The sequence below is a fragment of the Hordeum vulgare genome, chromosome 7H, assembly GCF_904849725.1.
Source record: "Hordeum vulgare subsp. vulgare chromosome 7H, MorexV3_pseudomolecules_assembly, whole genome shotgun sequence".
Taxonomy (NCBI): domain Eukaryota; kingdom Viridiplantae; phylum Streptophyta; class Magnoliopsida; order Poales; family Poaceae; genus Hordeum; species Hordeum vulgare.
The window spans coordinates 189,546,140-189,559,514 of record NC_058524.1 but is presented as its reverse complement, the minus strand read 5'-3'; the positions used below and the strand labels follow the sequence as shown (position 1 = coordinate 189,559,514).

Genomic DNA, 13,375 nt, shown 5'->3' with positions numbered 1-13,375 from the left:
CCCGTGCTGCGCCCGGCTCCACTCAAAATAACGACAACACCCCCGTCGTCTATGCCCGCGCGCTGCTCCCGGAGGAGGTCGCCTACCTCCATGCTAAGAGAGCCATGGCGGAGGAGCGCACCCGTGTTGCGCCCGGCTCCGCCCAAAATAACGGCAACACCCCCGCCGTCTATGCCCGCGCGCTCCTCCCGGAGGAGGTCGCCTACCTCCATGCTAAGAGGGCCCTTGCGGAGACGCGCGCCCGTGCTGTGCCCGGCTCCACCCAAAATAACGGCAACACCCCCGTCGTCTATGCCGATGCGCTGCTCCCGAAAGAGGTCGCCTACCTCCATTCTAAGAGGGTGATGCGCACTCGTGTTGCGCCACCATCGTCACCAGCATTGCCCGTGCCGGCACAGCCGGGCCCCGCGCCAGCGCAAGCCGACCTCACCGTCGACAACGAGGACGTCTAGGATTATTTTTGTCAATTATAATGTAATGGGGACGCGTGGACTCTCGCCGGCCTTCGTGATCGGTTTTTAATGTTTAATGCTTGTTTATTATTTTGAGAAATGCTTTATTTTATTTTTTGACGCGTCTGTAAAAAATGAATCGGATCAGCGTTGGACGCATGCGTTGATTCAAACGCCGAAACGGACGTTGATGTCCGTCGGACCGATCCAAATAGATGAAAAACGGACAAAATCAACGCCCGATTGAATCGATCCGTTGGAGTTGCTCTTACATGCTGAAGAACAATCACAGGTCCAGAACCAAATTCCAAATCCACGCACTGCTCATGCTCTGGTTCCTTTCTTCGATCGTTCCAGTCCCACTGCGATCTTGATTTCCATGTAAAAGTCACAGAAATTAATGCTATGCTATGCGATGGCTACTTACCATAATGGCATGCGCTCGTCCATAATTCCATTCTCGACCGGCTGCTAAATTAACCAATTTAATTTGTCAATGTCACCGAGAGGTAAAACGCACGTCAACAACAACAACAACTCTACTTGCTTGTGCAGCACGCGGGTTTGTAACCCTAAACGCTAGCTCCTAATTTGCTCCAACGTCGTCAGCTGCTGCAGCAACATGTAATAATAATCAATTAAGGGAGACAACCACACCTTCAATCGAGCAATCAAGCATGTATATTACTCCCTCTGTATCATAATATTTATTGTTGAAGAGAACTAATCTAGTTCTTTCCAATAACAAGTATTAGAAACAGAAGAAGTAAAATAAATCATATATAGATGAGTATGTTACCAAGATTATGAATTGGCTTTATTTTCGTAGCAACTTCTCTTGGCATCTTCATAGGAAAGCGTTTTTACTTTTTAGTACCATTGCTAAATGGAGCTACATGATGTTCGGCACCCTCTTCTATTGCATACGCCATGTCGAGGGGATTACTAGAGTTCCTTTTAGATATGTGAACGATTTTAAGATGATGATGAAGTGTATATAATGTCGTATGGTGCATGGTGGCACCACCGAGGCACAACTAATGCACTTAACATGGTATTGAACACGCTTCTACGATACATCTACCCTTGATGAATGAAATGTCTCTTTTCTCCATTCGACATCTTTCATTGCATGTATTCTTTGATCCATCCTTATACTCTTGTCGTGCCTTCATTGTATCCATTACGGAGCTTCCTGAGGGCAAAACCAGGCCGTGGCCCGTCCAGATCCAGAGAAAAATAACATTTGTGTACATGTAACAAATCAATCCAATAGCAGAAGCACTGCCAAACTCTCCCCGCATCCATCCAGGACGCATCACTGCCACACATCCAGCTTGGCCCGGCTGCCAACGACGAGCTACCTAGGCAATGAGCTCAAGACCGCAGAATCAGTCAGCTAGCTCACAAGAATTTTCTTTTCCTTTTTTCTTCCAAATTTTACTTCAGGACACATTGTATCGATACCAATTTCCCTATGTAGCCAATCTGAAATTTCACTGACTAATGCATACTTATTGTGTGGCTTAGAATCATCTTTTTTTGGCTCGCCCACATTATTTGCCGTCGCTCCGCCACTGGTTGTATCACCAATTTATCAACCCTTCGACCAACCATTGCTCTAACGAACTTAACATTATGAACTTACTATCACTTTTTAATGGCTGTCCTCAAACCAGGAATGACGCTGCAATCGCGAGGATTAATATCCGACGAACTAATTGATACATGTCAAATCATGCTCAACCTTAAACCTAAACGACCGAACAAGGATGCGTCGATGAAATGAAACGATGAGTAAAGAAACAAGAATAACGTGCAATGCTACAATCAGTTACGGTATTCGTAAGACGCTGTCGTTCAATATTTAACCGTTCCACCAAAACGAGCCACAAAAACAAAAGGTAGCAACAACGTCATCTTTGCTCCTTCCTCTCAATCTCTCATCCATACATACATGCCCCCTTAACCACGGTTAGACACACCCACAAACATCCAAGCACCGATATTTCCTTTAAAATCACACAAATGTATTTTAAGAGAACCTCATTAAAGAACAAGAAAATGCCAAATAAGCCTAGCCACCTTGCCAATCACCACTCTCCTAGTCATCATCATCATCCATCACCTCCCTCTTGCCAACTGCTCTAGTGCCAATAGAGAACAAAATCCTCAACCTCTTCTATAGATTCCCTCTCCTATTAAAAGAAAGAAATAAAAAACTACTACTATAACCGAGAAAATAATAAGAGGAGACCTTCCCTTCTTCTCCTCCGGCCTAACCCACCCCACCCCACCCCCTCTCCCTCTCCTCCAAGCATCCACCGTCCCGGCCAAATCAGCCCCCTCCCCCAGCTGAAGCAAGAGCGCCATTCCCGCGGGTACAGAGGAGGAGAGGAGAATTCACCTCCCCGTAACCTCTCCGTCCCCCAAAATCCTCCGAAAACCTAATCTCCGTCCCCGGAAAGATCCTCCTTTTCTTGGTTTCCACTTGCTACAGATAAACAAAGCTATATATAGCGTTTTGGCCACGTTTCTTGGCCTCCGTTGTGGGTTGTTGTTAATTCGAGGGAGTCCAATCCGCCTGCGACTGAAGGGGCCCGGCCATGGCGGAGGAGGAGAGGCGGCGCCGGTTCTCGAGTCTACGCAGCGTCCGCTGGCGGGTCGATCTCGGCATCCTGCCGGCGGCGCCGGAGGCGTCCGTCGAGGAGCTCCGCCGCGCTGCCGCCGATTCGCGCCGGAGGTGAGCCCGCCATCCCTTGTTCCCGGGCGTTTGTTGGTGTTTTGTCCTTTTGCGGCAGGACTCTGTTCCGTTCTGTTTTTCTTGCTTAGCTGGTTCGCTATTGTCACGGCTTTCATTTGATTCTTGCGCGGTCAAGTGTTGATTTCGTCCAGATGGTTGTGTTTGTTAGTAAATTAATGCAGTCACCGGCTGCTAATGCATCTAGTTTGGTTGTGTTCGAATGAAATACATCATATAGCTAGTCGATTGTTAGATTCCTGATTGTGTCGGTGTTTTCTTGCACATGGTCAGATGCCATATTTGTTTCATGAGATGAAATTTCGGCGAGATAGATTGGTGCTGTTAGTGATCTGTAAATGATTGGCGCCATGAATTCCGCTCCTTGCTATTTTTTGTGTGCCAGTTCATGCGAAAGTCACCTAAGAATGACATGTTTAACTTGTTTCATGTTTGTTGTAGGTATGTTAGTTTGAGACGTCGTGTTCTGGTAGACCCTCATGTTCCAAAGGAGGAGGCTAGATCACCTAACCTCATCGTGGACAACCCGCTCTCTCAGAACCCAGGTATGTGATCCTTAACATGATCTTGTGAATTGTGATGATGACATGGTAAACAAACTACAACGATGATATCTTTGAACATGGATGACTTGTTATCTGCTACAAACACTTGCCATCACGGATTCATACTGCAAAGTGTTTTCCTGAATTCCTGTGGGTTGCTGTGCACTTCATTTATTAAACGATGAGTAGTGCTTGACTGGTGTTATTTAACACATTAAGATAGAAATATGTACTCCTTTTATTAATTTATTATTGTTCATAATTATTTATTAGGGCTCTTTTCTACTGGTATAATTACTGGTGTAGTGGCTATGCTAGGGCCTAAGACTACTCACAATGAGAAGTAACATAGAGTAGTAACATGCATATGTTACTAGCCTAAGTTACTACCTTCACAATGAATAGTAACATAGGGGTAGTAACATTGAGCCTTTTATTTATTAGCTTATAGACTCATCTTGCCTTGGTATGCGTTATGTTACTCATAGTAGAGCATGGTTAATAGTATAGCCAACTGCTGGCTATAAGCAGTCTTATAGCCCACCTTATAGTCAGCTTGTACAATAGTTAGCTATAAAAGAGTACTACTTTTATCATATATGGTCCACGTTTCATTCTCACAAAGCACCTAGGAGCACGTGCTAGAGCTGGCTCTTCACGAAGAGCTCGTTTCCCTTCTCTCTCCTCTTCTCTCTCATCCAACTCAGCAGAAATATAATATTTTAATCCTTACAGCCTGCTGACCGGACCTTATTGTACTTGCTCGTATGAGTAACTAGCTAAGTTACTCAATTTCTCTTTCTTCTCATTAATTAGTTGCCATATCATATTTTTTGCTTAGGTGGCATCTATGTTAGTACTATCTATGTTACTCCCATTGTAGGTAGTCTAAGAGGGGGGATGAAACGTATCATTCAGAGTGTGAATAGCTTGCTCACACAAAAATGTATACTTGTCTATGATGATATGTAACAAAAGCCAAGTGTTGCTTGATACTTTGTGGACAGCTCTGATTCCAAGTTTCCATCTTGATATTTTTATGTAACTTCTTTCTGCAGAGAGTAGCTGGGGTCGGTTTTTCAGAGGGGCAGAGTTGGAGAAGACCGTGGACCAAGATTTGTCTCGATTGTATCCCGAAGATGGTAGTTACTTTCAAACACCTACTTGCCAGGCCATGCTGCGTAGGATACTGTTAATGTGGTGTCTTCAGCATCCAGAGTATGGTTACCGCCAAGGTAAGAAACTCCTTTCGCACATAGAAGAAACAAAGTTCCAATGTAGTTGCAAGGAAGCTGGTTGGCTTTCTCTTTTCTCCTGAGAACTTCATGGGTAGACTAAATTGATAAAAGTTGCTCTCTCCGATCGGGAAAAAGTGTCGCAGCTTTGGACTACGGTTAGTTCAACCTTAGTTCAAAGCTGCGACACTTTTTTTGGATCGGAGGGAGTACCATTTTATAGAACAAGAGTATGATATTAATATTAATATCTTTAGATGGCATCATTAAAGCATATTAATTAGCTCTGAGATCTCTTAGTAGCAACGTCGGGTAGCACCAAAGTATCTTACATTAAGTATTTGACTAAGTAGCACGGCCACCTCAGTATATCTCTTCATTTATATTTTCTTGTTTAATTGCTGAATATGGCATGACATATGGCCCATCTTGCAACAGGAATGCATGAGCTATTGGCTCCTCTCGTGTATGTTCTTCAGGTGGACATTGATAAACTATCACAAGTACGGGAACTCCATGAAGACTGCTTTAATGATGATTTTGTTGGAGTACCTTTCCCAGATACTGATATGGTTTTCAGTTATAAACCTAGAAAGGACCCAAAGTGGAATTCAGGAACTGAAGATGAGAATGATTCTGAAAGTGCTTCCAGAGCTAACAGTCTTGACGAGCTTGACTCAGATACAAAAGAAATAATTTTACTTAGTGATGCATATGGAGCTGAAGGTGAGCTAGGCATTGTATTATCTGAAAGGTTCATGGAGCATGATGCCTACGCTATTTTTGATGGTTTGATGGATGGGGGTGGCGGAGTTGTTCGCATGGCAGAATTTTACTCTCCATCCAGTGTTGGATCTAGCTCAAGTCTACCACCTGCAATTGAAGCCTCGTCAGCGTTATATCATTTGCTTTCCATTGTCGAGCCATCTCTTCATAACCATTTCATTGAGCTGAAAGTGGAACCACAGTGGTTTGCACTTCGTTGGCTGAGGGTCTTGTTTGGACGAGAATTCGGCCTCAGTGATCTCTTAGTAGTATGGGACAAAGTCTTTGCCTGTTCCAATAATATGCTGCTAAATAGTGATGAGGAATATAGCTTTCGGATCTTGTGTTCAGCTAGAGGGGCATTCATTGCAGCCATGGCAGTCACTATGCTTCTTCATGTTAGATCATCGCTGTTGGCTACTGAGACTGATGTCTCTTGTCTCCAGAGATTATTGAATTATCCGACGAATGTTGATGTGCAGAAGCTAATTGAGAAGGCCCAATCCCTGCAGTCTACTGCCATCGAAGCGAACACTTCATCCCCATCTGTCCTATTGAATAGGGATATCGGCGAGTATGACAGAGTTAACAGTATTCTCGCTATTTCAACTCCTCCGAGAACTCCATTGCATCCTTTACCTGAGAGTTACTGGGAAAAACAGTGGAGAAATTTGCACACCGATGGGTCATCTCCCAAGGAGACTGAGAAGGGTCATTCTTTCAGCAAAGAAATAAAGAAATCCTTGAGGCAGAAGCTTGGTTTATCTAGGACAGAGTCAGATCCTTCTCCAGTGAAAGCAATCGGTGTGAACAGTGATGCTCGGAATTCAGCAAGGCGATGCCTTCTGAATACTTTGTCAGATAGTGTGGGGAGGTCTCATGAAATTGCAGGGAAAATTCAAGAAGATGAATTCCCTATTGTCTCAACTCCCAAGGAGCCTCCAGTGAGTTCTGCAGAGCCTTCACAACCAAGAGCAGCTGTGGAAAGTGTAACTGTAAACCCACCGTGCCTGGCTAAACTCAGCCCACTAGAGAATCCACTGGCTGTGCCTGCGGATGAGAGGGCAACACAAAGGACACCATGTGCAACAGAAGCTTGTTCTTCTAGCGGTGAGAACTCTCCGGTGTTCTATGCAGCCATTGCTGGTAACGAACATGAGAACATTCAAGATAATGATTCGGAGAGAAGCAGTATCATTTCAAATTCGTATGCTGGTGACAATGACAGGGATGAAATCCTGCAAGACGAGTCGTCCAGCTGTAATCATGACAGCAGCAGTGTTCAAGATTCAGAAGCAGCAACTTCTGATAAAACTGCAGATCCGGATGGATCCTCTGAAAAAGCCGTGGTTCCTAATGAAAGGAAACCATTCATTAGTAAATTTCAGTGGCTGTTGAAGCTAGGCAGACCCTCAGGTGAAGGCAGCATGGAGAAGGGTGGTGGAGAAAAATCAGATGGTAAAGACGCTGTTGATGCATTCTGCTCCGAAGGGAATTCGAACAACCCGCGTGGCAACACAAAGTTGGCTGCTGGTGATAAGAAGGTGATGGGCACATTTAAGAATCTTGGACAAAGCATGCTCGAGAATATCCAGGTATATCATATGCAACATCATTTATTGCCTTGGATGGTACTTTTTGGTAGTCTTATCCTGGTAAAAGTATTTGAATATTTTTCTACATAAAATGTTTGTGTCTTACTACATTGTAGAATTGCTTGGCTTGCGTTCTGAAGTCATTAGTGAAGTAGTATGTGGCAGTCCATATGTGCCAAAAGAAAAACTTGCCTGAAAAAACCACAATTGTTCTGTAACATGTATGGTGTAACTCGGATGATGCCTATCTATGCTATGCACCACTAACAATGGATCATGCCTATGTATGCATCACTAACAATGGATATGCACCACTGACAATTTGTTGCAATGTAATCATAGGTGATCGAGTCAGCGTTTCAGCAAGATCGCAGCCAGCCCGGCCCGATGGAGAACTTCTCGAACAACATCCTGGGTGGCAAAGGACAGGTGACCGCGACGGCTGCTCTGACCGAGCTCCGCAAGATCAGCAACTTGCTCAGCGAGATGTAAGCCCTTCAATGTAAGGTGTAACCACACACAGGCCGTCTGTCCATGCCCAACCCCGCTCTACCTCAGCCAATCGATGGCCTGGTGATAACAGGAAGCGAGGTGCCTCGGCCATCCTGTTCACCGGTGCTCCTGCGCTGCGCTGTGCTGCTCCATGTGTACATATAGGTTCCATTGGGATCATTCCATTCGAGTCCATCATGTAACTAATTAAGGCACTGTACGTACGTACCTAAGGAACTCCGATCAATCAATCTAGGTGTCGCCGCGACGACGACGGGGCAGTAGTTTACGTCGGTCGGCGTTAGAGGGAGGTATTTTTTTGATGGAAGAATTTTGTAAGATTAACTGGTAAAGGGGGAATAAATGGATGGATAAGTTCCATTGCTTCAGTTTTTCTTTCCTGTTGACGCATGTGCTGCTGAACAAGCTGTACCTGATTGGTCATCCTCGGTCAGGTTCCAGAATGTCCTGCGTTGTGACGAGACGTAGTAGGAGCGACAGTGGGTAATTGTGATCAGGGGTCCTCAAGGACACGAGGAGCGGGTCGGGCTGCAAGCCATCCGGTCGGAGCATTATCATGAGCGACGTGGTCCAACGGAGGAGGGAAACTACACGGCGATTTCCAATTCCAAGTGGCAGCGAGTCAGCAATCCTATTCCTATCCACCCACCTCCACAGCGATTGACGACCTTGACTACACAAGATAGAGCAGTTTTTTTTTAAACGAGGCAAAAGACTTGCCATTTCATTGATTAAGTGAGAAGGTTTTAGACAAAAGCCGCAAGCGGCAAACCAAGGAAAATTACTCTCTCGGCATTACAATACTCAAGTGCTTGGCCTCCGCCAAAACCCAAAGCGACACCTCCTGCTTGATCTTGTTAACGAGGACCATCGATGGAACCGTCACGTTTCGGAAGACTCTAGCATTTCTCTCGGATCAAACCTTTCATGAGATGAGCATCATCAATGAGGCAAGGGCTTTGGGAGAGCCGAGACGAATCTGAAGGTTACCGTTCCACCATCCTTTGACCAAAGCGCTCGTCGACCATGGAATAGTTGAGATGTGATGCATTCAAGCCACGAAAGAATGCCATTTCAAATGCGCAAGGTGAAGCGTTTCAAATGCGCAAGGTGAAGCGACATTGGAAGAGTAGGTGGGCAGCGGACTCCTGTGCTTGCTTACAAAGAGGGCACAGACCACAGTTGGACCAGCCACAGCGGATCAAGCGGTCTAATGTTCAGATTCTGTTTTGAAGAACCAGCCAGGCAAAGAATTTGCACCTTGGGGGAGCCCACACCCTCCACACGGACTGCAGTTTCAGTTTTGAAGATAGAGCAGTTTCAGTTCGCTGCTGCCTGCTCAGATGCCACAAGCATCGGGGTTTTGGAGTTTCGCTCAACAGAATGAATGGTGCTGCCTATTCCAAACATGTATTACCCACTCTATTCCAAAATACAAGATGTATTAGTTTTTTTATACACCTTTACAATGCTAAATCGTCAAAATATGAAAATACTATATCTCACGATGATGATACGGGTTAGGCAGTGTAGTTATACATATTTTGTTCTACAAACTAAGTCAAACATAACTTAACACGACTTGTATTTTGGAAGAGAGTGAATGTTTTTTTTAGCGCGGAAGCATCAAGGAATTCAAGGCCAAGGAGTTTTTGCTCAACACAATGAATGACGCCCCATATTCCCGACATAGTACATTCTAACTATGCATTATTCTCCCTTGAACCAGTCACATGCCACTAGTAGCAACCAAGGACGGTGAGCCCTTTCCAAAGACATAACAAGCTGAAGCATCTATATTATTTTCCCCGTAGGTAGGAAAGTACCTTTGGTTCAGAGGAATTTTGTAGGAATTCCATAGAATAGGAGTTTTATAGGGAAAAAAAATCCTTTAGACCCAATTGGTTTGTAGGAATAGAATCCTATTCTTATGGAGGAATTCTTCCTATCCTCCACATTTCAAAGGAAAAAAAACATTAACCTAGACGCAATGGAAAAAATACTATGATGTGAATCAAATGACATCTTCTCTCCTATCCCTACTCATAGGATTTAAGATACATGTCAGCTCATTTCCTGTGACTTTCCTATTCCTATGATTTTCCTATCCTATGAACCAAAGGAGGCCTGAAATAGATTCAGCACTACCATTGGGCCTGGACAACTACTCCTTTTGTTCTTTTCTGAAGCTGATCAAACTCTAATATGTCAAACTTTCGAAAACACGGTCCAATAGTTTTCCAAATCTTCTGCCTGGAACAATCACCAGCACAAAGCTAAATCAGTTCCTACAGCAGAGCTCCCGTATCAGCTGATATTTCCTCTAAACACAATCCACATGACCACATTATAGAATAGGACAGCTGATGTGCAAGAGAGGCATCAAGACAAGCTGGTCTCGCTTGCCCATCGATGTGCCGCAAATTATGAAAGAAAAATAGCGTTATGTGAGCAAATGTAGACATTGAAACCGGTTAAATGATCAAAGGGGTACTAATGATCTCAACTACAAGGCATGCTTTTGGCCGTAGCTACTTCCCTCTTATAGTTCTCCCAAATTTCAGGGCCCAAGGGATGCTTATTCACAAAATAACTCATGAAACATTTGTCCGAGCAAGCAAGGATCGTGCTTAGAGCCAGCCGAGGTGTAACCACCCCCCTTTCTAGCAGCCAATTGTACATGAACATCCTGAATTTGCTTCTTTCTATGGTAAATGACAGGTAAGCAGGGAAAGCAACCAGATCACTCAGAGTATACCCTGTACCACTTACAAGGAAGGATATCTTTGACTCGAGCACATCAATCCTCTGGTTCAGAATCTGTGGAGCCATCTTGATCATGTTTACTACATCTTTTGGGTCCAACCCAGTATTATTCACCAAGAACTCGTACCGACCTTGTAGTTCATCACCTTTACCACGGAATGTTTTGAGTGCCTTCTTCATATCCTCAGAGCCTTCAACAAATCCTATGCTTTTCAAGAATTTTATTTTCTGACTGAATGACACTTCAAAGGGGTCAACTTTTGGCAGCTGGCTGACTTTCGACCCTAATGTGTAACTCATCAACAGTTTCGGGTCCTCCAGTATAATCTTGCGCAGGCGCTTCTTTCCCACATTGAGATTTGTAACAATGCTGTTTAGCATCTTCAATGGGGCAGAACCAAGCATTGATCCATGAGAAAGAACAAACTTGTTAACATCCTCGTCGCTTACGCCAGCCTCAGCTAAGACCAGCATTCCCCTCCGTAGGTTCCTTGTGAAATCCTCGACTGACACATCTGGGAAGTCCATAAAAAGATCAAACAGCTCCTTTTTTCCACATCCCGCTTTTAGCATCATGAGAACCGCTGCAAATAGCATCTGTCCTGAACCATCCAGTATGAAATCTGGATTTTGCCTGACCAATTTACCAACACCTTCCTTCGTAAATCCCAAGTTAATGAAGAACCGGGGAACTCGAACCATCTTTCTCCAATCATAAGACTTCCTGGCAGATAAGAATTGACTAATCCAGTCCCGCTGGATTCCAATGTCGTCTAGCCACTCGAGGATCTTCAATTCCACATTCAGGTCACGGACCAATACAACAGGAGAAGCAATTACGAGCTTGATTACACTGGTCCTACTGAACCCGAGTTCCTCAAGGGCGTTCAGTTTAGATGCAAGCACACCATGGCCAAAACTGAACACCTCCGTAGCCTCCCGGTATATCCTCCCTATCTTCCTGCGTGCAATGCCGTAATTGCAAAGCTGGCGGAAGTTGTCGAGCAACATCTCGTCGTCGGTGAGAAACATGAGATCCCGAGGCAAGTAGGAACTGCACTCCCTTGGTCCGAGGCCGATGCTCTCCAAGAAGGGCTCAAACTCATTGACAGGGTTGAATTGAAATAACCGCACCAGGGCCTTGCTGACCCTTTCATCCTTCATATCCCTCTTCTTCACCTTGGACCTGAAGACCAGCTCGGTTCCCCCCTCCGGGGGCTCCTTCAGGGCATGCTTCACCTCCTCCAACAGCTTGCTGAGGTAAACAGGCGAGCGCTTGCTTATATGCTCGGCGTCGCTGAAGCACATGCCGCGCGTGACATGGAGGTACTCCATGAACGTCTTCTGCGCGGCGCGGACCTCCCGCCTCCTCTCCATTTGCCTGATCTTCCGATCCACCTCGTCCTCCTCTTCATCCACCAAGGTTCCCCCCTCGCTGTGGATGGGAGTGGCTGAATAGGGCCGCCGCTGAATCCCATGGCCACTTGGAGCAACCCAACCCGATGCCGGGAATGATCCTTGGACATGCCGCCAACTGGCAGCACAGCACGGCGGCACTCTGGAGGGTTTGTCGAGGGCACCAGGAGCCCACCGGAGGCGGACCGCCCCTAAAGCGGCGCGGAGGTGGTTGTTCATGGCGAAAACGAAGCAGCAGGAATCGCGCCGGCTTCAGGACCAATCGGCCGGGCGCTGCTCCACGGCGGCCGCTTACGGCTCCAGACGACGCGGACTCCAGGCGGCCAAGACGACGTCCGACGCCCAGACGAAACAGGGTCGCGCAGTAGCAGCCGGCGTCAGGGCGCAGGTCACGCGCAAACAGCTGGAGGCCGGAGCACGGCGGGACGAGCGGCTGCCATGACGGCGACGGCGACGGCGACGAGGCGGCTGGGAGGACCTGGGGTTTGGGAGCTGCGGGCGATATCTGGGGTGCTGGTGCTTGGTTGATACTAGCCCAGAAAGGTCCAGACTTGCTGATCCGTGTGTTTTTGGGCCGGGCCCATACGAAATGGAGCAGCTGCACAAATGATCCTTTTTTTTGTACTCCGCACAGAAGGAAGGATGCTTCCTCCTGATATGCCTCAGCCCCGTATCTATTCATCACTACATGCACACAGTGTAAGCTACACACACAGCACGGACGAATTACGGCCAGATCATTTAATTTGACCATGCAAAGTTACTTCTAACATGAATGATATTCTTCATCGAATAAGAAATATCAGGACGAGTAAGACTCAAGTATTGCAAAGCACCTACAACACTTTTATAGTTTGTTGCATCATCAGGATCAAGAGCTTCTCACTGTCAACGGTAAGTTTCTCTGAGACTGAGTGGGGAGTACTCACAACTTTGCACTGTTCCAAACCCATTCTTCTGAGTATATCAGTGGTATATTTTTCTTGAGTAAGAAGTATACCATTGGTTACCTGCTTGACTTCAATACCAAGGAAATAGTGAAGATCTCCTAAATCCTTTAGAGCAAATTCTAACCTTAAATCTGTAAGCAAGCTGGTAGTGGCATCTGAACTGGAACTCATAATAATTATAGCATCAACATATACTAACATGAACATAATAATATTCCTTTTATGGTAGATGAACAAAGAAATATCTGCCTTGGATGGTATGAACCCAAGTTGTTGCAATTTTATGCTCAGTCTTGAGTACCATGCTCTCGTGCCTATTTCAAACCATATAAAGCTTTATCTAACTTACAGACATACCCTGGTGTGTTTGTATTCTC

General features: G+C 45.6%; 2 protein-coding genes across 2 annotated transcripts; one reads left to right on the top strand and one right to left on the bottom strand.

Moving 5' to 3' along the window:
* The first annotated feature begins 2,668 nt into the window (after window positions 1–2,668).
* Window positions 2,669–8,234, top strand: LOC123406943. Its single transcript, XM_045099961.1, has 5 exons — window positions 2,669–3,195; window positions 3,655–3,758; window positions 4,817–4,993; window positions 5,432–7,353; window positions 7,696–8,234. The coding sequence occupies exons 1-5, from the start codon at window positions 3,059–3,061 to the stop codon at window positions 7,843–7,845; spliced, it is 2,490 nt and encodes an 829-aa protein (XP_044955896.1). The 5' UTR covers window positions 2,669–3,058; the 3' UTR covers window positions 7,846–8,234.
* Window positions 8,235–10,235: 2,001 nt separating this feature from the next.
* On the bottom strand, window positions 10,236–12,365 carry LOC123410436 (transcription termination factor MTEF18, mitochondrial-like). The gene has a single exon (XM_045103380.1). It carries the CDS (start codon window positions 12,265–12,267, stop codon window positions 10,369–10,371), a length of 1,899 nt encoding a protein of 632 aa, XP_044959315.1. The 5' UTR covers window positions 12,268–12,365; the 3' UTR covers window positions 10,236–10,368.
* Between the last annotated feature and the right edge of the window lie 1,010 nt (window positions 12,366–13,375).

Coding starts and splice junctions, on each gene's coding strand:
- LOC123406943 (XM_045099961.1), top strand. CDS start 3,059: ATGGCGGAGGAGGAGAGGCGGCGCCGGTTCTCGAGTCTACGCAGCGTC. Junction 3,196..3,654: donor GCCGCCGATTCGCGCCGGAG/GTGAGCCCGCCA, acceptor TGTTTGTTGTAG/GTATGTTAGTTTGAGACGTC. Junction 7,354..7,695: donor GCATGCTCGAGAATATCCAG/GTATATCATATG, acceptor ATGTAATCATAG/GTGATCGAGTCAGCGTTTCA.
- LOC123410436 (XM_045103380.1), bottom strand. CDS start 12,267: ATGAACAACCACCTCCGCGCCGCTTTAGGGGCGGTCCGCCTCCGGTGG.